This window comes from Tetrao urogallus (genome assembly GCF_951394365.1).
Source record: "Tetrao urogallus genome assembly, chromosome: 1".
Taxonomy (NCBI): domain Eukaryota; kingdom Metazoa; phylum Chordata; class Aves; order Galliformes; family Phasianidae; genus Tetrao; species Tetrao urogallus.
Window position 1 is genome coordinate 134,635,439 of NC_136813.1, and position 22,324 is coordinate 134,657,762.

The 22,324-nt window shown below is 42.9% G+C and overlaps 1 protein-coding gene across 1 annotated transcript in view; it reads right to left on the minus strand.

The window, feature by feature from the left end:
- Window positions 1-636: 636 nt before the first annotated feature.
- The window catches only part of TMTC1 (transmembrane O-mannosyltransferase targeting cadherins 1), a gene marked incomplete at both ends in the record, with an annotated part of 147,349 nt that continues 125,661 nt past the window's right edge, over window positions 637-22,324 (minus strand). The window contains 9 exons of the mRNA XM_079549549.1: window positions 637-777; window positions 1,509-1,586; window positions 2,439-2,561; window positions 2,912-3,049; window positions 3,377-3,521; window positions 4,164-4,299; window positions 7,254-7,356; window positions 12,721-12,829; window positions 20,857-21,000. Of these exons, the coding sequence (XP_079405675.1) occupies window positions 637-777; window positions 1,509-1,586; window positions 2,439-2,561; window positions 2,912-3,049; window positions 3,377-3,521; window positions 4,164-4,299; window positions 7,254-7,356; window positions 12,721-12,829; window positions 20,857-21,000 (1,117 nt within the window). The remainder of the gene's footprint in view (window positions 778-1,508; window positions 1,587-2,438; window positions 2,562-2,911; window positions 3,050-3,376; window positions 3,522-4,163; window positions 4,300-7,253; window positions 7,357-12,720; window positions 12,830-20,856; window positions 21,001-22,324) is intronic.

Below are 22,324 nucleotides of genomic sequence, written 5' to 3' on the forward strand. Positions count from 1 at the left end.
TGCATAAAACATTCCACTGAGGTTTTTCCTCAAAGGGTCATTTGGCCCTGTTGTTCAATTATCCTTCTAGGGTGGTATTCAGATACTGCTTTCCCTTTCTTTAGAATCATCTTCAAGTCACATTTAGAGCTGTATCAGTGGCCACCATTTCCTCACCATCAACCCTTTGAAACCTTTTTATGTGACCTATAGGACCATCCTTCCTGGCCCAGATGGACCTGGCAGCACTTGCAACAAAGCTCATCAGTGGTGCTCTCTGTGGACAAGGTCAGCCTGTGTTGAGGAACAGGAGGTGCTATTTCACCCCTGCTTCAATGAATGAGTGCTTTGTCCCCATGGCTTCCCTAGTGATAACCATGATATTGGAGTTATATGTCCCACCACTCACGGTGTGATTAAAATGGGTTCAGCCTAAACATAAATCTGGATTAAAGGAAGGTTTTAAGTAATTCTCCAGCATGTCCCACAGGAGCAGAGTGCCTCCTGTTATTTGATCAAACGTAAGCATGCATTCAAAAATTGCCTTCCGTAACTCTGAGTCCTGCCAAAATTCCTTCAGTGTCACTTTGAGCAATAGGCTTCCACCGCATTCTTCTCCAAGGGGTACGAGTTTCTTTCCACTGGTGTGACTGAATGCTATGTCTGATCTTTCTCCTGGACTTCCTGAAACCGTTTCTCCAAGCGATCGAGCTTGGCCAGATTCTCCTTTAGCAACTTGCTGTTTGGTACCAGCTGCAAAGCTTTCTCATAGTAGCCACGGGCAGTGATGTAGTTTCCCTACAAAGAAAATGAGTGACAGGTTGCATTTGTATTCCCTGGCATAGAAAGTTCATTGCTTGGGAAAAGTGAAAACTGTAATACCAAGAGAAAAGTGTTTATAAAACAGAATATTATTATGTAGCTGGAATATTTCATTGTGAAACAGATCACCGAGTGCTGTAGACTTAAATTCAAACTAACACATGGCAAAAAGTGGATTTACATTTTTCCCATTATACTGTACCAGAAGAGTTAATTTTACTTGGAGAATACCTGGAGGATGTCACACAGTGTGAATCCTTAAGACCCAAATCATAGTTATATGTTAAAGAATTCACAAAGATAAGAAAGCTGGCTATTTCCATAATTTCATGTCAGTCTTTTGCATTAGACATCTTTACTAAACTTATTAGGTAGAAAGGAATTTTGGAAGTTGGCTCACTGTGAAATTTTTCTAAGGTAGGTCAATAATTCGGGCACAGAAACATAAGAGATGGGCAGGTTGATCCTTGCAGCCTGTCCTCTTAAAAACATGGGATTTATATTAAATATTTCTAAGCAATTTGGTTGGGAAAATCTAGCTGGGATTGTATAGACTTTCCTGTTTTTTGGATAGAATATGTCAAGGACGATTACTGATCCATACAGGTGCATAAATGTGCAACTCTTGGCAATCTGAAGAAAATTTAGCTTTCTGTCCCAAGTAGTCCCTGCAGCTGACAGCTTAAAGAAAAGCAAAATTAACATACCTTGATGTGCTCAATGCCTCCCATATTCATCCAGGCCTGAGCTTGGTCAGAATTGAGCTCCACAGCCCGTTTATAGTTCTACATAAATATGAAACATTTTTAGGTTAGGAGCCTGGATCTTTGAACAAAAGCAGCACTGGAACAACACACAAAAATAATGAAGTGTGCACTCCCTCTGCAAGGCTTTAATTTGGAGCTGACTGCAGACTATGGTAAAGCTACCTTCACATGAGTTCCACAAGCACCTGAGCGCAGCTCTATTCCTCCCCATTGCTTCTGCCACTGTACTCTGGACAAGCAAAAAAGATTTTGTGGACTCTGTCAGCACTGTTTTTACTGTTTCAGAACAGAAGAGAATTCAAACTAGGATTACATGTCTCTAGGGATACTGAGAATAGTCTGATCCGTCCCAGTAACATAACTGTCTGTGTTATTATTCAGCATTAACATAATTTCTGAGCTGTCAAGCCTTCTGTTCTACAGGATAAGCCAGTCTATCAGCTATTAGTTAATGAGGTGAGATATAACGACATTGCGAGCTCTCACAGGTCCCTGAGCTTTCAGCTGAGCCACCTGGAGTTGCCACTGCCAGTGAGAGGGGCTGGGGCAGGATAGATCAAGGGTCTGGTCAGTGCCTGAGCTCTACTATGGTCCCACCATGACTCCATAATTAATCTCTCAAGGCAAGAAGCTGTATTTTCACACTGGAATAAAAAAGATAGATGTGAAGGGTAGAAAGCAGCCCTCTGTTGAGGAGAAAAGTTCTAACTAACTAGTGAAGTTGGCTGCTCCTTATCTTTAGCTGTACTACTGATGAACTGATAAATAACCAAAGCCAACAGCCAAGGTATATCATGGAGTATTAGACACAAAGAGTTAACTTAATATTTTAACCTATACAACTATACAGGGGGCTTAGAGCAGTCATACCTCAAAAGCCTCATCAAGGAGATTCTGTTCTCTCAGCTGGTTTCCTTTAGTGAAGAAGAGCTCTGATATGATTTTCGGGTCCTTTGGCTTTAGCTGAAGAGCTTTATCTATAGCTTCAAGCGCCTGTGAAAAAGCAAGAGGACACTGAATCACTGTATTCTATGCCCTTCCCCTTCTGATGGTCTCACCACTACTAAGGCCTCTAAGAAAACGAGCCAGAAAAGCAACAAGTCATTTTCCTTCCCTTGTTTGCCCCACAGTTATTGCATGTGGAAATGGGTTTTTTAGACGCCTATGGCTGATGGGCAACAGGGCTGAGTGCAACACAAGCAGGAAGTGCTCATAAACTTCAAAAACCATGATGCACAGTGGAAAAAAAAAAATCTCCTGTGTGCTGTGGGACATGACATCTCTGGAGAGATGGAATTCTATATGTGAGCCCTCTAGACAAGGGTATCTTGCAACCACGGTACCTTAGCATAGTGCTCCTGCTTGCTGTAGATGGCTGACAGAAGGCGGTAGCACTCCAGGCACTCCACATCTTCATCAAGTATATGGTTTGTCATCTTCTCTGCTTCCTTCGTCCGCCCCATCATTGCTAACACCTGGGCCTGTGGAGTCATATTAAGTCTTATGATTTTAAAAGCTCAGCTAACTAATATATAGTGCTGGTGCTAGGCTCCATTGAGGCAGGAGTTGGTGTTAAGAGGCAGCACCTCTAGGAAGGATGGAAGGGCCAAACACAGCCAGGAAAGATAGTGGCTGAGACACATGTTCTGAGGTTGACAGGAAATGAGAAGGAAACAAATAGAGTGGGAGAGATGGTCACTGGATGGCTGGCATGGAGATAGCACCAAGCTCTGAGCCTCTGGCCACACTAATGTGGGCAGCGGGCTCCACAGGTGGCCTTGGCTTGGCCATGCCCACCCCATACTCACCAAAGCCAGTCGGGTCTCTTTGTTTGAAGGCTGCAGTGATGCTGCTTCTCTGTAAACTTGCAAAGCTTCTTCATATCTCCCTGTGTTGTAGTACAGAGCCCCCAGCGGGGACAGGATTTCAGCCTTGCGGGATACCTTCAATGCCCTGGAATTTGAGAAGAGATGTTTCCAGGTGATGTGGAAATCAAAGAAGAATGAGCTGTGGCTTGCACTGAGATGGAGCAGTAAAGCCCTCCACTCTGCATGGCATTCTCATCCCACCATGGGAAGCTTGATTTTAAGGTCATGGGGAGGGATAAGTGTGCCCACAGCAGCAATTTCTCCAGCCATCCAAGAGGGAGAGGCCAAATCCAAAGTGCATATGAGCATACAGCGGGTGCTGGGATAGCTGGCAGGGGCAGGGAGTACAAGCACAGGTTGGGATGCCAAAAAGAAGGCAGGGCTATGTAGGAGTTATAGCTGTTACTGGCACATCACTCACACAGCAACTCTCAGCACAGTGGGAATAGCACTAAAAATCTGCTCAAACTATTGAAAACACCTCTGACCTTGTTGTTAGAACATGCCTCTGGAAAAAACCCAACCCAAAAGCAGCAGCGTGCTCAGCCTGGAGGCCTCAGTCAGTGCTGCCTAGCACTTCTCACAAGAAGTAGCCAAATAAATCTGATTTTGAATGGATGGAGAATCCAAGCATGCACTGACAGTTTCAAGTATCACAGGCATTTCAGCAGAAATGAGCCATATGGAGGGTCAAGGGAAACTTTATCCTCCCACTTCAGTTCCTTACCGCTTGTACCATGCCTCAGCCTCTTTGTTCTGACCTAGGGAGCGGTGAAGCCTGCCCAAGTTGACCATGGCGACGTGGTGCGTGGGGCTCAGGTGGATGGCCTGTCTGTAGTGGGACACGGCTCTTTCAGGAGCCCCTGGAGAAGAAAACACTTTTACACCAGTGCTTCAGCCCATCCTATCCCACTCGAAGGGTTGTAACCCCTGTGTGTCCCACCTCCCATGAAAGCACCCTCGTACGCGTAAACCACTGGCTCTGAGAGAGCGGTCCACAGAGGCACAGAGAACAAGCCACCAATGTTCCTTGCAGCCCCAACATTGCAAATCGTTTAGGCCGTTTCAAATCAGAGACTATTCCTTACCACCTTTTAGTGTTGGTCCTGCTCAGTCTTTACGCATTGTGCATGGGAGTAGCTGCCAGTAGCTCATTCCCAGCTCGGTGCAATAAGTCTGAGCCCACAGGTGTCTGGATGCCTACTCTGGAGCACATTGGCCCTGTCTCTGTGCTTCAGTGCCATTGGGTGGCACTGCTTCACTGTGAGAAACGCTCTACCTGGGAAAGGTCCCGCAGGCCATGACATCATCACCACCACAATATAAGACTGCAAACGCCTCCGAAAGCCCAAAATAATTCACTGGTGTCCTGTACTTTTAGGAAATGCCAATGCTCAACTTGAATGGAAGAAAGGTGCCAGACCACTCATTCATCAACTTCAGTGCTATTTCTTGTAGTATATTTTTATTTATCTAAACAGTGTCTGTCCTCAAGAAGGACCCTGCAGTGCAGAACCCATTAAGCAGCTACTGAAGAAATGAATGGGGCACAGTAAAAAGTCCCAATATTTCAATAATGCAAATACTGTAAATTGAGCTACAGTGTGGGTTTAATTGGTTCGTATAGTCTAGAAAAACTAATCTGGTGGTGAAAACTGATACTCACAGATCTGTGTCCATCAGCAAAGCATTAGACTGCCTACACTTCCAACCCACTTTCTTTTTATGTTTTAATTAAATATGTAAAAGCAAATGAAGCAAAAGTTTACTTTTGCACATTAACTATAGGATATACTTTATATGAGGCCCAAAACAATTCCTCCTCATTCAGTGCTGCTCAGGCAAGCCAAATGATTGGACATCCCTACGTTACAGAATTGGCATTTTTAAGCCAAATCTCTCAAAAATAATTTAATTCAATTTCTAGCTGGAAAACAGAACTTGAAACAGCCTGTGTGTGTTCGAGCACTGAACATAAGCTGCTGTGGGAATTTTATTTTCACAGCTTTCTAGACAAAGTTTGGTTTTCTTGAGATTATCTACGCAACATAAAAGTACCATTAACACTCCTCGGTTATTTCCTCTATAGGAGATCTGGAGAAGTCTATCGGGAGATTTAGAAGCACTTAAGATTCATCAAAGACCAACTGCTTATCCTTTAGGGTAAGATTTCTTAAAGCATCCAGCAGCAGTCTCACTCTGCTTCCACTGCTGAGGAGATGGAGGTTTGTGAAAACCACACCTACAAAACAGGCCAGGAAAGCAGCTAGGCGAGCACTGAAGTCCTCAAGGTCAACCAATGCCTGTCCTGTTCAAAGTAAATTACTACACAAATCAGGAAGGGAGATACATTGAGCATCCCTATTCACTGCAGAGTCACCTAGAGATACATATCTCCAGAGCTGACACTTGCTGGAGGTCCTTGCACAAAACCTGCAGGTTCCCAGGATGGTGCATCACAGCCATTCTCCAGTGTCCATTGGGGGGAACACAGGCTGAGTCCCTCACAGCTCCTTCACACTTTACCATGTCTCCCTAGAGGTAATTTACTTGTCAAGATTTCAGTTTTGAAATTCAATGGTTTTTTGTTTTTTTTTTCCTATTGTTTGTGTGTAGGGAAGTGTAGTAATAAAACAGAAAAAGTTAGTTTGGACTTTGGCAGAACACCCAAGTGCAAAAAAGAAAGAGTGCTGCACTGCATTTGAACCAAAATTTTTGGCAGGCATAGGGCTGTTCATCTGGGTTGTGAAAGAGAGAGGAGTACAATGCTGGAGTTTTTATCATTTGCAAGCTTGAATTTTGCCAGTGCGCAAATTCAGGATCTCAGTGCCTGTCATTATTGCTGCAAGGCATTTTTCAATGATGAATATTCCTGTTGGCTTCATATTTATTTTACATTGGTACCATAGGAGAGTGATGGCTGAGTGTCAGCTCAGAGGGAGGACAGCCAGCTGCACACAGAAGGGCATGGCCCTTTGCCATTGTCCTTGCTTCCCAAGCACCACCAGAGCTGTGCACAGTGCGAAAGGGACTGAACCAGCAGCAGCAACCCACTGCAAGTCTATGGTGCTTCTCCACTGAGTCAGAGCTCTGTTCTGGAGAGACTTCAGGGAATAGCTTGGTTTCCACTAACTCTTTGTCAGCTCAGATTTGGAAGCTTATAAAGCTGTCAGTAAGAGGTGGCAACTGCAGATGCGTTTTATGTGGATGCCAGGAAGTGCCTGAGTCCATGGAAGTTGGATGGGAACCAGGAACTCAGAAAAAGAAAGGCTTTCTATGTCATTATGGAGCCCCTGAGAAATCAATTCACCCCATAGTATCTTACATTTTGTTTTCACAAAGGATTGTGGTTTAAAAGCCATATTTGTTTTTATAGCAGTGGCACTCAACCTTTAGTCAAAGAGCTGCTTTGTCACTAAAGAGCTGCAAGTGCTTCAAAGACAATAATGATCCACTTGTGTGCCTAGGGTTTTAAACTGAGGTTTTACTTGATGCTGCCTGCTATCCCAGAGAAACTGCAGAATTGTTAGGGTGCTGCCCAGCTCGAATTGAAGAGAGAACTGCCTGTGCAAAGATGGTGAGAAACAGTGGAGGAAACATGCAGGCTGAATGCCTTTGCTGCACACTGAGTGCACTGACTACACATTTCAGAACACTGCCAGCTCAAGAGAGCAGAGATATTTATTTCTAAGCTACAGTAGAGGCACAGCTACTGCTCTGCAGTACCTTTTGAAACTCTTTTAGAAGTATAGTGCTGAATAAAATAATCAAAGCAAATCATCCCGAGAGAGAAAATCCTTTGTTCCATCTCACTTACCAGTATCAACCAAGAAAACACCATAGTTGTTGTGCAGATCGGAGCTCTCTGGACAATTCTCTATGCCAGTCTTGTAGACCTCCTCTGCTTCCTTCAGCCGTTCCTTGAAACAGGATCACAAAATCACAGAATCATTAAGATTGGAAAAGACCAGTAAGATCATCCAGTCCAATCATCCCCCTATCCCCACCATGCCCAATAACCACGTCCATCAGTGCCACACCTCATGGTTCTGGAACACCTCCAGGGACGGTGACTCCACCACCACCCCGGGCAGCCTGTGCCACTGCAGCATTAATCCTTCTGAGAATTTTTTTCCAAAGGAAAAGGAGATTGAGGCAGTGCCCATGTTGGCACCACCAGTGTGCTCCCCTTGCCATACAGGGAGCTCAGGCACCAGCCCTCCCCCTCTAAGCCCCTTAGCAGGGGAACATGGCCTCTGGCTTCTGAGCAGCCAACATTTTACCCTGTGACAAAGACATAATATATCTGCACTCTGGTATGCCAAAGCAATCCTAACAGCTTTCCCCCCATGCATTCACAACTGGAGCTACCTGTGAAACAAAAACATCAGTTGGAAAAGGTTGGGCAATTTGTGTGCAATGCCAGTGAGCCTCAGCTAGCACGCACCCAGCTGGGAAACACATAGCGACAGGGGTCATATTGGTTCTGTTACCAATCTGTCATTTGGGAGCTGATATGTTTTAATTTATTTGTTTAATGAGCATCTTGCTGGCTAACTTTCCCCCTCAGGAGCTCTGCTCTTCATTCCCTGAGCAGCAGGGAAAATAAGAAATGAAAGCTCGGTGTGCATGACAGCTGAGGGATAGGGAGCTTGCACAAGGCAATGAGGGAAGCAGGAGGAGGACTGGGGGTGATGGAAGAGTGGGGAAAACCTGACAGATTGAGATGAAAAACAGGTGTTATCAGTGTGTGAGATGTACCTCCCTGGGACTGATGGGATGTGCTATTGCTGATTCTCCAATAGGCTGAGCTCTTACATTTTGCATAGATTTCAAGGAGACTTGTAGGTGCAGAGCATTTCTGAAAAATGCACATCTTTCCTTTGGGAACACCCTGCTTATGGAAGTGTCCCACCAGCTGTGACCCGTCTAGCCTGAGCTATAGGCAGCAGGTCCTGAAACAGAAACAAGGCATCTAGTTTGGATCAAATAGCAACTTAATAAGGTTTCCATTTCCCTCCAGCCAGACAGTACGTGCCAGCTGCCCACATGCTCACTAGCACCACTTATTAAGGTTTTCCTCCCACCTAAGCTCAGAGTTTTGCTGTTGGGTGTACTTAGGGCAGGATGGTTGCTCGCAATGGAAAACAGCAGTATGGAGGGATGCCAGGTAAAACTCCTGAGGCAAAGACTTTTTTTTCCCAATTTTTCCGCTTCTATGGAGCAGCCCTATGGTGACAAACCTCACAATCTCCTAACAAAGCTCCCAGGCAAAATCAACCATTCAAAGCCCTATAAGGAAAGCCTGGCAACACCACAGCAGACCTTATGCAGAGGAGCTGAAATGAGATGGATCCATTCACTCCCTGTCCCACCAATGCTCTCTGTGATTGGCATCTGACAGCCTGGTGTCAAGAGCACAGTGTCTTCTTGGCTCAATGTCTGGCTGTCAAGGCGGTCCCTGAAAAAGTACTGGTTTTGGGATCCTGGTCCACTTCTCTGTGTGAAGCAGAACTGGTTTTGCTGTTCAGTCCAACTGTGAACTCTCCTCCAGTCCTGCAAATCCCAGAGCGTACTGGGCTTCCTCTGGATTTAAAGGGTGAACCTGAGAGCAGCATTGGGTCTGTAGCTGTTTAAATGAACAGACTCCTTTCTCACCTCCTATTTCAGAACTGGAAAGCTGGAATTAATAGCACTGGAAGACTATGGCTTGATGAAAGCAAATGGTTTGTCATGGTTAAGTGCTTTCACATTTACGTGATGAAGGTCAGCCAGCAGAAAGATAGGGTGGGATAAAACATAGAAACACATTTTTTAAAAGTGCTTAAGTTTGGACATCGTGCATGTATTTATGTGAATTTGATGTCATTATCCTGCAGGGTCAGGAAATGTGAAGCAACCATCAGAACTGACTGAAATGAACAGTAACTTCTTGAGAAAGTGTGTGTGTTAGACATGCATTAACAGGTATATTTTGAAGTTTTTCTGTATTGATTTCTTTTCCTCTAATTTTAATTTGCAGCAGACGAGTACGGCTTTGTATGCATGGATGTCAGTTTCCTTTGTATTATTTATCGACCATAAACCCGATCTTGAAGCAAGACAGGGCTGTGCTAATCTGGATTAGCAGCAGAGTGCCATCTCAAAGCATTCCCACTGCCTGATTCTAAGCACTTTTAGCATTTTTGTCACGGTTGCATTGCACGCGCATTTGTACAATGCTTTTTTGGCATCTAACATCCTAACCCTGCACGCCTCAGGCTCAGTGCAGAGTCTGGAATGATTTCTCTAACAAAGCATTTGTACTGAGAGCAGTCAGAAGTGGGGAAGGGTGGGCCCATCTCTTTCTGCCAGAGATTTCCCCCTCACAGCCGCTCCTCTTTCGAGGAGAAATGCTCTAAGTTCATCAAGGCTTGATTCTCATTAACACTTAATAACGCCACTTCCCAGCCCTCCATGAAACATTCATCAAGCTCACAAAATTCATAAGACAGGCTTAAAAATGTATGAGATTTTTATGATATTAGAAAAATTATGCACGTAAGGATCTCTCAGTTAAACTGTAGGGTTTTTAAGCCTACTTTTCTGTTGCTTTTTTTTTCTTATGACTTGAATTTTCAGTGCGGATATGCCTGAGCAGGCTCTCTTCTGCAACTAAGTGGGTTAAAAAGTTTCTTTTTCCTAGTGTAGGCTAATATTCTTTCAAAAAAGAAAAAGGAAAAACAGAAAAAAAGAAAAAATACTAGGAAACCTCTGGATCCAGAAACTAGAGCTTGAAAAGAACCATCCAGTAGTATGAGATGACTGATAAACCTGAAAAAGCTAGAAAGAAGGTGTTCACAGAATCATGAAACAGCTTGGGCTGGAAGGGACTTATAAGTCTATGCAGTCCTAACCCCCTGCCATGGGCAGGGCTGCCACCCAGCAGCTCCAGCTGCCCAGGGCCCCATCCAACCTGGCCCTGAGTGCCCCCAGGGATGGGGCACCACAGCTTCTATGGGCAGCTGTGCCAGGGTCTCACCACCCTCTGAGTACAATGTAGCTGCATTGGTTCAGAGGGGAACCACTGTACAGGGTCACGACAATGGCAAAAGATGTTTGATTTCTCATTCTAGTACCACTGAAACGACTGGGGAAAGCAGCAATATGTTGTGAGTTACGCTATCAAGCAGAGAGCAATAGTGAGAGCATGCACTTATAAAAGGAACAAACAACATAAATTTCTATACAGTGTGAAGGTGGGCTCTGATTTCTGAATCAACTAGCAAGGAGAGAAAAGGGCAATCATGGCATGTAGCAGGTGAATGGTGCAGGAGACTTTTCTCTTGCAGTATTTTTTACAGTTCCGATACTGTTTTACTGTATCACTTCAGCTGGTTTTTCCTCTTTCTCAGCCTTAATGCGAAGCTGAAAGAGCAGAAGCTGGTCACAGAAGTGATCACTTCATGAGCGTTATTTAAATGTGCAGCTTTTAGCTCGTCAGTCCCTCTCTCAAACGTTTGAGGTAGGATCCCTGCCAAGGTCACTAGGACGGGTGTGTGAAGAAGGAGGTGCTCAATCAGGCAGTCATCAGCTGTGGCTGAACATGAGAATGTGTTAAAAGCTTGCAGGAAGTTGTTATTTTCTAAAGAAACCTTACAAACTATCTTTTCTTCCTCAGCAATTACTCAAGTCACAAGAGGATGAACGAACTATACATAAAAGCAGATGAATTATTGCAGGCCTTACTAATGACATTTCCTTTGGGCAAAAGACCTCAGGGCTCTATAGTCGTTTTATTGCTCTGTTGACCTTACAACTGATGGTTCTAATTAATAAATTCAATTAATATTAAAACCAGGTATTACTGCAGACAACTCATTTCCTATACTTGCAGGAGACTCATGGAGGGGCTCATTCAAAGGAGAGTTCCCATTCAACAGGGTTTTTCTTTCAATTCATATACTATATTTCTAGATTCCTGCAGCTGATATCGATAATATTCAAGCACTTGAAAGTCATTTAAAATGGAAAATAAAATAGCATGTCTTTAAGTAACCCGTATACATCATAGATGAATTTTGCAGTGTCTACATCATTAAAGAAGCCAAAGCCACAGTTCAGCTGAAATTTATCCACTTGCAGAGAGAAAATTTAATTAACCAGACTAATGGAAAATAGTGAAAGATGGCATTCCATTGTTGTGTCTGTATTTGCATTTTGGCAAGCTTTTATTTAGAAAGCTTTAGCATCCCATCAGATCTTACCCATCCATGGTAAGATCTGAAATTCTAGGGAGAAAAAAATCAGTTTTCAAAAGCTGTGTAGAAGCTCGTGTTTGCTGTGCAAGGACCTTACCACTCACCATTACAGGGCCAGACTAGGGCTATTGGTTGTGGCTGCAGACCATGGGAGCAGTGCCCAAAACAGCATCCTTCATATGTGCTGCTGCCTGCTTGCAGGAAAGAAGGGCGTGGTGGTCTCAGTGTGGGCACCCACACTTTTTTTTATGCCTCAATTTCCCTTTTCCTATGTGGAGACAGTATTTCACCTCACAGAGACCTTTAGAAGGAAATTACCTCACCACAGCAAGCAGTGAGAGCCCTGAGCAATGAGCGTGGTGAAAAAGCCCATGAAGAAATGAGTAATCCTGCCTCCAGAGCACAATCTGGGCCCTGTGCAGTAAATAAGGTCTGGGGCACATATTGAACAATGAGGTTAAATCAAATATTGAACAGCTGCTCATTAAGAGCAACATAAAGCAAGTGAGCCTCTCCACCCACTGTATGTGATCACTGACTGTGGTAATTAAGGGCTGTATCCTGATGGGTTAGATGCAAGGGGCAGAACTGAAATTCAGAAATCTTGTTTCTAGCTCTTCCTACTTTTGGAGGGCTTTCTTATAAAACCCCAAGGTTACCTCTGTAGATGTGCATGGGGGAGGAGGGGGCACTCACGTATTGTGCTGTCAGCATTCAAGGTGCAGATAAAGACTTTGCTAAAGATGTAGGGAGGAGAAGAAAGTGCATGAATTCACAATTTTAACAGTGATTTAGTTCAGAATCACACCACGTGGGTGTAATTACTCATTGAGACAGAGTTGTCTTCCATACTGAACAAGTCATCTCTAAAGCAGCAGCCCAACAGATCTCTCCAGATAGCTCCAGGCTTGTGCACTTGCTGCACATGTGTGAAGTGAGAGTGTTTCCACTCTGCAAAGGAAGAGTGAGTGTTCCCACTTTGCAACTGCAGCACTGGTGCATCAGCCCTCAGGAGGAGCAGGAGCCCCAGATAAGGCCTGTTACCTGTTCAGCCAGCAGTGAGGCCAGGCTTGAGTAGGCATCTGCGAAGTCTGGGCCATATTTGATGGAGTCCCTCAGTAAGATTACAGCCTCCTCCTTCTTCCCTTGAGACCTGCAGGCCAAGGAGGGAGGGGGGAAAAAAAGAAAGAGAAGCTCTTTAGCAGCAGATTACCCACTGAACAGCTCATTGAAAGAGATGTGAAAGACTCTTGTTCTTTTCAGCAAGGCTAAATAATTCACCTGTGCCTCCTCTCCACAATGCACACACCCAGCACCACCTGCATCATACTTAACTATTCTGCCCACCTTGTGAAAGAGGGTGGGCTCTCTGGTCACTGCATAAGTGCTCAGTTTTGCTTGCTGGCACATACTCTTTCCCATAGGTGATGCAGATGTCCCTGATATGACTTCTGTATGTCACTGGAATGGCAGGCACACCAAGAACAGTAGCACAGGCACTGCCTGCTTCAGCTCTGGTGCTCACAGGCAGAGCACACTGTTTGAGCAAATGTGGGCTCTTTCTCCCATCCCTGCTGTAAAAATGCCTCTCCCTTCCCAGAAAGCTACGAAAGGAAAGAAGATGGATGTCAGACATGTCTGGAAGGAGCCAGAGAGAAGCAAATGGATCACTTGTTGAGGAAAGAAGCAACACAGGTATCTGTATCACGTTGGCAGAGACGAAGTAACTCATTCTACCTCATACCAGAGTGGGAAACGTGCTCACCAGGGCAATTCCTCAACCGATTTGGAGACTTTGTGCTTTTTGCACCCACACGTTTTTTAATCTCAGCAGCTGGGAACACACAGGTTTTAATGAATCTGCTGTTTGGTCTACTCCTTTGATAACTGTTCATACTGAGCATTATGCAGTGTACAGAGTGAAGACAAAACTTCTCCAAATGGTGAATTCCTCAATACTCCACACTGTGAAGAGCAAAGAGTAATTTATTTTGACTGTTCTGTAATCAGCACAGACCACATGCTCTGTTAAGTCACAACCTTTAGATTTGTTAACTTCTCCAGCCCTATTGTACTCTCAGTATTTCTCCTTTTGGAAAATAAACCAAATTCTACCTAATCCATCCAATCAGGATCTTTAGATACACGAAGGACAGCAAAAGCATTCTCAGGTATGAGTCCCTGGAAAGTCACTTGCATGCCAGGAGGGGATGCTGGCAGGGGTAACAGTGGGTCTGCAGTCAGCTAATGTGGCCCCAGTTGTGCGACTGAGGCACCAAGTAACCTGGGAATAGGATATCTGCCAGCAACCTGGCTCCCACAGCTGCAGGGCAGAGGTGCAGAGCATTTTCACTTCCTAAAAACACTGTGGAATCTTTGCAAGTTGCTAGACTGCTAGTGCTGTTATATATCCAGGCTTATAGTTCATTACATTAATGTTTTAAATAAAAAGTATTGGATCTCATTAAATAATTCCTAGCCACGTCAATCGTTAGGGCTACAAGATTCTATTCTTCAGATCCTATGGATTATGAGCAGAGAATACTGAAAAATGGTTCTGTTAATGAGCTAGATTATTTTTTCCAGTTACTTTACACTTACTGCCCTGGAAAAAGGACAAGCCTTCCTCAACAAAAATCTAAGGATGTTTTATTATTCAAGCTACAATTTCACCAGTACCACTCTGTATTCCTTCCCTTGGAAAAACGAGAAGATTTCCTGAGCAAACATCTAAGGATGCTTAGCTGGACTGGAACAACATTTTCTTTGTGCTGAGTGTACAAGGAATACGAATAGCAAGTTTTACAAAAAGAAACAAAGGACCCTGGAACAGAGAAAGTATGTGAACACCTTGCCTCTTGGGGCTTAGATTTCATCTGAGTGACAGGGTCAAGTAACCAGATCTTGTTTATAAGGTGCAAATTTCAGCTGATAACATATGTGGCTTTGCAGAATTTTTCCCTTTTCTAGTTATATAACTGTAGGAACATTTTGCCTGTCCATTATGCTAAGTGAAAACAGTTGTGCTACTCTTTTTCTTCTACCAGTGGTGCTCCATATAAATTACACGAATGAATCAAAAACAAATAAAGAACCACTTTTCCCCTGCACTAATTAGAGACCAGCTAGCTTGTCAATTTATAAAACTTTTTGATTCCTTGGCTGGAGTTTCATGACACATTTTCATAAATCAAAACCAGATGACTGCTTCATAAAGGTATTGATGTTTGGCAAAAATGTAGGAAATGCCAGCTACAGAAATAAAAGGATTAAGTGATCCGCTCAGCAGCAGTAAAAGTTCCCATTAACCACAAGCATGCTCTAGGAATATAGGGCAGTCCTCCTAATTACTCTTTTTTTTCCTAAATGGTCTTTTCTTCGTTTGATCCAAGAACAATGTTTGTCTCCTGAAAGTGGGGGTAGAGAGGGAAAGATTATGGCATCTTTTTATGTGACAGCCTGAGTTATATTACAAAAAGCAGATTCAATAGTTTCTCAGAGAGCTCAATCCTGCAAGATACCTACTGCTCTGGCCAAGCACTTAAACACATACTTAACTTTTATGTATGCAAGCTGAAAATTAATTACTGGCTGAAGTGCTTTCCTGGACCAAGGCCAACATATTCAGCACTTTTCAGAATCATGGCTGTAGTTTTTACAAATCTCATGCAATCTGGGAGAACACTGAATGTTGGGAGAACAGTCCAATACAACACTAACACCAAATACACCAAAGATTTACCACAAACTGGGGATCTGTGGCAGAAAAAGCTAGGTAATATATACTTTCAACATGACAGAGAGAAGAACAAACTCAACTGACACAAGGAGCCTACGATCACTTAATCCTGTTTCTCCCCAAATTACATTGGTTTCCAATGCCCTCTCCTAATTCCCTCTTCCGTCTCCAGCCCTCCACAACCAGCATGGTATAGATGAATGCAAAGAGTAGCTTCTTCCCCTTGGAGCATCACTTACATATTTTTGCAAGTGCCCAGTAGTTTGAGAAGCATCAGCTTAAACTACCCCCCAGAAGCCTGGGGATCCAGAGGGCTGTGTGGGCTATTATTAGCACTGAAGCAAATTTCTTTCACAACAGAAAGGTAACCTAGGAATTAGTGCTCTAGGGGACTTTTTAATTTTCAAGATCTGCTTTACAATTTGAAGTTAGTTTGACTGCTTTAAAGCCAGAAACACAGAAGTTAGTAAGGACTCCGCAACAGTTCTAAACATCTCACCTCAGTTTTACACCATAATCCAAGGGAAGCTTGTAGCGTGTAACTGTCTGAAAGGAAACTCCTAAACTTGTTCAAATCCCTGGGTTTAAGCCAATTCAGATAATTGAGATGCACTCCTTTGGTTTTCCTCTATGCTATGTGGATGGATGACACCAAACCAGGGCAGTGGGCAATACAGCGCAAGGAAGGGCACCTTTTCAGAAGGACCAGGTCTGAAAGGAAAGTCAAGAAGTTGAACAAAACAAAAGTTTATGTCTTGCGCCCAGGGTTGGATAACTCCATGCACCAGCACATGCTGAGGGACAACAGGCTGGAAAGCAGCTCTGCAGGAAAGGCTCTGGAGGTCCTGGCGGACAACATGTTGGCCATTGGCCCTTGATGGTGAAATAGGACAACTCCCTTCTCTTTTTTACAATATTTATGAGACTGAAGCAATGCCTAGTGTTGGGCACTCTCATGGAAGAAAGGCATGATCATACTGGAGGAAGGCCAGCAGAGAGGTCTAGGCTGTCCTTGGAGATGTTCAAGATTCACCTGGACAAAGCCCTGAGCAATATGATCCAATCTGACTCACTTTGAGCTGTGGGACTGACTGAATGATCTCCAAGAGGTTCATTTCAATCTGATTTACTCTTTGAATCTATAGTAAACTTGATGCTGCCAGTGTTTTTTGTGGTTTGTTTTTGTTTTGCTTTTGTTTTTGTTTGTTTGTTTTTAAGTGAGATAAAATATGTATGTGATGCTGTGGTACAACTTCAGCACTTCAAGCAATAGAGAGTATTCTAACCAGAAATCATCCAGAAAACCAGATGTAGCATCACTGAACACTGTTGTTCAGTTTGATTCTTCGAAAAGAAGGAAGGAACATTTCACTTTCTGAAAGATCTTGATCCTCAATACACATAACATCTACCTGATGCTTTCCAGTATTTTCGGACACTTAGAGAAGCCCATGTTAGCACATTCAAATACATACATACCCAAAAGCCTGTTTTAGGAAGGCAGGCAATCCTTACTCTGACTAGATGGGTTCACTAAACTTGGAACAAATAAGAGTAAAAAACGCATTTTTGTGACTCTACATGCAGAAGAGAATCATCCCTTTGAATAAACTCAAGATCTCATGGGAGACTGTTTCTAGGCACTTCACCTCTTCATTGAAAATTCAGCCAAAAGACTCTGAAAGCTCATAACTCATAAGAGTTATGAGGCATTTCTTCATCAGAAATGCTGCACTGAATATTAGAGTGCTTTACGTATGGAGAGAGTACAGCAAAGAGTAAGTTCTCTCCCATTCTGCAAAAGAAAGCTGAGATCCTAAATATTTACTTCAAATGTTCATAATATTTTATTTCTTGTGTCTTTACAGAATATCCCACGGGCTATAAATTTATGTGAGGTATTCTGAATGATAGATATTTATCTCAGTTTTTCAAGCTGCAAGTAAACAAAGCTGAATCTATATAGAGGAGCTAAGTATTTATGTAGCAGGAAACTGAAAGAAAACGAAAGCATTGAGCTGCTTTGGAACATGAAAGTGGAAAAAGAGATTTCTCACTTTTAGGCAGGCCACCTTCTGGGGCTATTTTAACTAAGATATCTGTCTGTGTTGTTTAATTATCCACTGTCCAATATTTATGGTAGGCAAGAAAAGGATGACATACAACTTTATTTTAGAATATGTAAACAAAACCAGTGGTCTATTCAGCCTTTGTTTGATTCTTGAGAACATTCATCTTCTGGCATGCAGTTTTCTTCATCATATGCAAACAGAAAATGGAATCTCTTTCTAATCAAGGGTATCCAGAGAAAACAAAATAATAATAATGAAAAATTTCCATCTTGTTTTTCTCCAAACAAATTTTTACTCAAGCTTAAATCACAGGAACAGATGCTTGAACAGACAGCTTATATCCAGGCAGTAATGAGCAGCAGATTCCTGGATGGGAACAGCAATCCCATCTTTCCAAAGCCCTGGAGTTCCCCTTTCCCAGCACCGCAGAGGTGAAATCTTGAATCTGCAATCAGATTTGAGTGGGTGTAAGGAATGCAGCAGAATTTGACTGGGAATTCCACGCCAGACCATTTTGTTACATGTCCCATTATACAAAATGCAGTTACTAGACAAGATTTGGATGTTGCAAACTCTTTCTGCTCTGTATCTGGTATAGTATATCTGGCTATCACCATAGCCTCTGTTAAGAGAACAGAAAATCCTTTCTATGTCCTGACCTTTTATCTTCTCACTGCCATCAGTTTAAATATCAAAACACCCTTTCTAACGTCTCATGTCACAGCCAGAATGCAATATCCGCCTGTAATATTCTGCAAATTTCAATTCATTACCTAGATTATAATAGCATTTAGTGTCTGCATAATTCTGCTCGCCTTATACCCACAGCACAGCACTGGTTTCTTCCCAGTAAAACACAGTCTCTCAGTGCATTCTCCAGATCAGGCTGAATAAAAGGATAACTTGGTAGAAAGTCACAGAGTCACAGAATCACTAAGGTTGGAAAAGACCACCAAGATCATCTAGTCCAACCCATCCCCACCATGCTCACTGACCATGTCCCTAGTGCCACATCCACACGGTTCTTGAACACTTGGTGACTCCACCACCTCCCTGGGCAGCCTGCTGCAATACAGTATCAATCTTTGTAAGAGGAAGTGTTTCCTAATATCCAACATGAACCTCCCTTGACACAATTAAAGGCCATTCCTTCTCATCCTATCACCGTTACCTGCTTCTTACACAGCATCTGCTTTACATGTTGTGGAAAAATACAAATCACAGCCTGAGTAGGCAACTAGCCTGTGAGAAAGGGCTCGTGTTAGCTTGGGAACACAAGTAAACTACCTCTAGCTTCTGCATGTGGCTAAAAGAAACTTGCTTGTAGAAACTGCTAAATCAATCTCCTTGCTCTCTGTGAATGACTCCACTTCTTATCCTGATACGTGATGCCTTATTGTCTCCTGCTGTTACATATATGGCCACAGTACTAAGGGGCGGCATGGCATCTTGGCAGCCAGCCACCACTGGTATCCACTGGGGGTAATGCCAGGGCAGACACTGTACCAGTAAGCAGCCACCAGTACTGAGAACTTGGAGGAGATGAACTGACTGGCCACCCCTAGTAACATGAGAACCTCTCTATTAAACTGATGAATGATAACTTGCCTCTGTGTTCTTCCTTCAGGATTAGTAAACCTTATGCAGAAGTGCTGGTGCTTCTGCATTACACGTATATGTGCTAATCCCTCACCAGGAATTCTACCTAAGCATAACATACAGCCATTTTCTGTTATAATTAATACCTTCAGTGCGTTCAGATGCAATAGGGCTGCTTTGGAAGCCTAAAAAAAGTTTAGAAAATAGAAGCAAATAGGTATGGGAAAAGGGGAGAGGGAACGTGAGAGCTTTGTTTTAAAGGAGATCAGCAGAAATATCATACACCTTTAACATATCGCAGTATGTGGCACTACAGAAGGATGCAGAGTACACACAACCTGATGTATCACACAGTGTCTTAAATATCACATCAGGAAGAAACATGACATATTGCACACAAAACAAACAGCAGTTCTAAGACAATTTCCCACAGGCCTCCTTTATGCTTTGCCAGCGCAACAAATCCAGTTTCTGCCCATCTGCTGGGTCATAAGAGCCCATCAGCTTGCCAGATTTAAGTGTTATTGACAGAAAATATCCCAATGCTGCTTCTGCCTTTTGTCTTTTTGTATTAATATTTTATATTTAGAAAAAAAAATCACAGAGAATAGTAACTAAAGTAGATGAGATGGATTAAGAAGACAATATATATTTTTAAACAGCATTGCCACCTAAGGCTAATTTCAATCAACCAAATATCACAAATAATACAGACTTTTCATTTATCTTGCAGTAAGGCCATCTTTACCTTTCTTTTGAGTATTTCCAGTAAAGCACTAACCCGCCTTCTACATAACTACTTATCTGCCATAGTCTAACCCCAAACCATCAGCAGTATTAGTCTGACCACTTCTCCATTACCAAATGTGCCAGGTAGAGCTTCAGCAATCTACTTAATATCCTTCACATAAACTTCACACTCAAAGTGATGGAAGGCAAGGCAAGCAAGGCAAGGCAAGGCAAGGCAAGGCAAGGGAAAAACCCACAACACTATCATGTCAAAATAAACAGCAGTGGGTTAACAGAGATTATTTTTATTTAATTGCACCTCTAGAAGTTTTTAACATAGTAGCAAAGCTTTTCTTGTAAATCTAAGTTCAGTCTTTAGAAATGGTTAGTCAAATTAATTTGCAAGATTATGATTGCTATTCTCCTTGTTAAAGGGTAATGCTCTAAATGACAACATATCAAATTAGGAGCTGATCAACTCATTTTCTTGCTCATTAGAGGAACCAGACAGGGATGTAAGCCAGCTTTCCCCTCAAACCAGACCCACACCACCCCTGGAATTGGATGAACCTCCTCTTTTGCCTCATCAAGCACCTCAAAAGTTAGGTGCTTATACTGAAACTACACAGCAGACCTTCCAGTTACAGCTAACTAACAAGAAGGGGAACTTGCTCTGAGGGATCTGCTGGGTATGTGTTATTCATTAGATCTGCATCAAATGCCTGCCTTTGAACAACAGGACTTGCTTCACTGGAAAGGTTTACACCTCTTCATTGAGATGGAAATCTCAGGTGACTGGTTTGGATTTGCACTCCTCCTTTTTTGATGCCTAATTTGGAACAAGTAAATGCCCTCCAGCTGAAGCATCGCTGTAAACAGCACCTGAAGTGACCTGGCAGACAGCATAAGGACATCCAGACTAAGCCTTGTCCCCGTGCCAGCAGTAAGAACTAATGCCATTCCTTCACCAGTCAGCAGAAAACCCACTGTGGTGATGTGCACAGAGAGAATCTGGATTTCCCAGGTCTGTGTACAACTTACTTGAGCAGATTGCCGAGATTGAAGAGAGCTCGATTGTGCTGAGGGTTTAACTGAAGGGCCCGTCTATAGTAGTCCTTTGCCTCCACCACGTCTTTGGTCAGTGTTCCCAGGTTGTTGAGAGCACTTGCATGGCGAGGGTACAGTCTGGGGAAAAGGAAATAGCAAGTTACACATGCTCATTAAGTGACACACAAAGCTCAAGTCACTTGTCCAGCCACCACTGCTGTTCGGCACTCGGTAATGGGATGGAAAGCTGGAAAATAACATCTTCCTTTCATTTGCTGCAGGTCCTGATGGCATCACGAGGAACCTTTACAACTCCCAGAGAGATTGTAAATCAGATCTTCTCCTACAGCTCCCTTATGCTTCCAGGGCAGAAGGGAACACTGAACAGCTTTGAAATGCTGTTTTACCCTCCAAGCAAAAGGCAGAGTGATCAGAGCAGCCTGGATGTTTTTATTCAAAACGCTTCTCAAACAAGCAAGAACCCTCAGTCACAAATATGTTTCCAATGGAAATATGTTTTGACATATACAGAAACCAACACAACACAGCTAAACTGATCCGTGGCTTTTTAAAAAATATCTGTTTCCCACAATAAAAGTGACATCAATAAAGGGCAAAGTGAAGCCTGAAATCAGCTGCTGAACCATGTTTTCAGGATGAAGTAAAATGATCAAAAAAATCTGTAAACAGACTGCATTACAATATGAATTCCCTGAGCTTCTAGCTGTATTTTATTTTTTTTTTTACCACTTGGCTCTTCTTTCTTTTAACTGTTCAAAACAAAAACTTAAATCTGTTTCAGTTAAAACATTTCACATTGGGCCCAATGTATCTCTGTTAAAATTCCCTATGAATAAAAAAGCACATTGTGGTCCACTCAGCTGCTTGTAAGTTTTTCAATGGAAAACTCCAGAGGTGAAAGTGATCCAGGGCCATTTGTATCACAGATGGATGAAAACTGAGGTTCATGATGATAATGAAGAAATATGAGAGAGACGTCCACAGAGATCCCGCACAAGCTGGGAGAATAGCTGGAAAGGAAGGTGCCCACAGACCCCATCTTGATGCTCGTTTTATTCATGATAGGGAGGAAGCAGATTAAGATGGCCAAGGCTTCGGTTTGAGGAGACCTAGCCTCAAATCCTGCTGCCAGTGCACATTTTCTATTTCAAGCCAGGACAAGTCATTTGGCATTTCTTTGCCTTAGGTCCCTGTTTGTAAAGTGTGGATAATAGCTTTGTAATTCATGGGAAAGAGATGTGGATAATGACATTAAAAATGGTTAGCTGCGACAGCTCAGGCACGAGGAAGGGCATTTAAAGGAAGCAGAGATTAAGATTATAATGTGGTCTAACTCTAAATTTTGAGAATGTTTTTAATCTAAGACTTTCCATGTTGGTTTTTTTCTTGCCTGGAGTTCCTCATTTTGTCAGTTCAGCCCTGGGATTTTCTGTACTTAAGT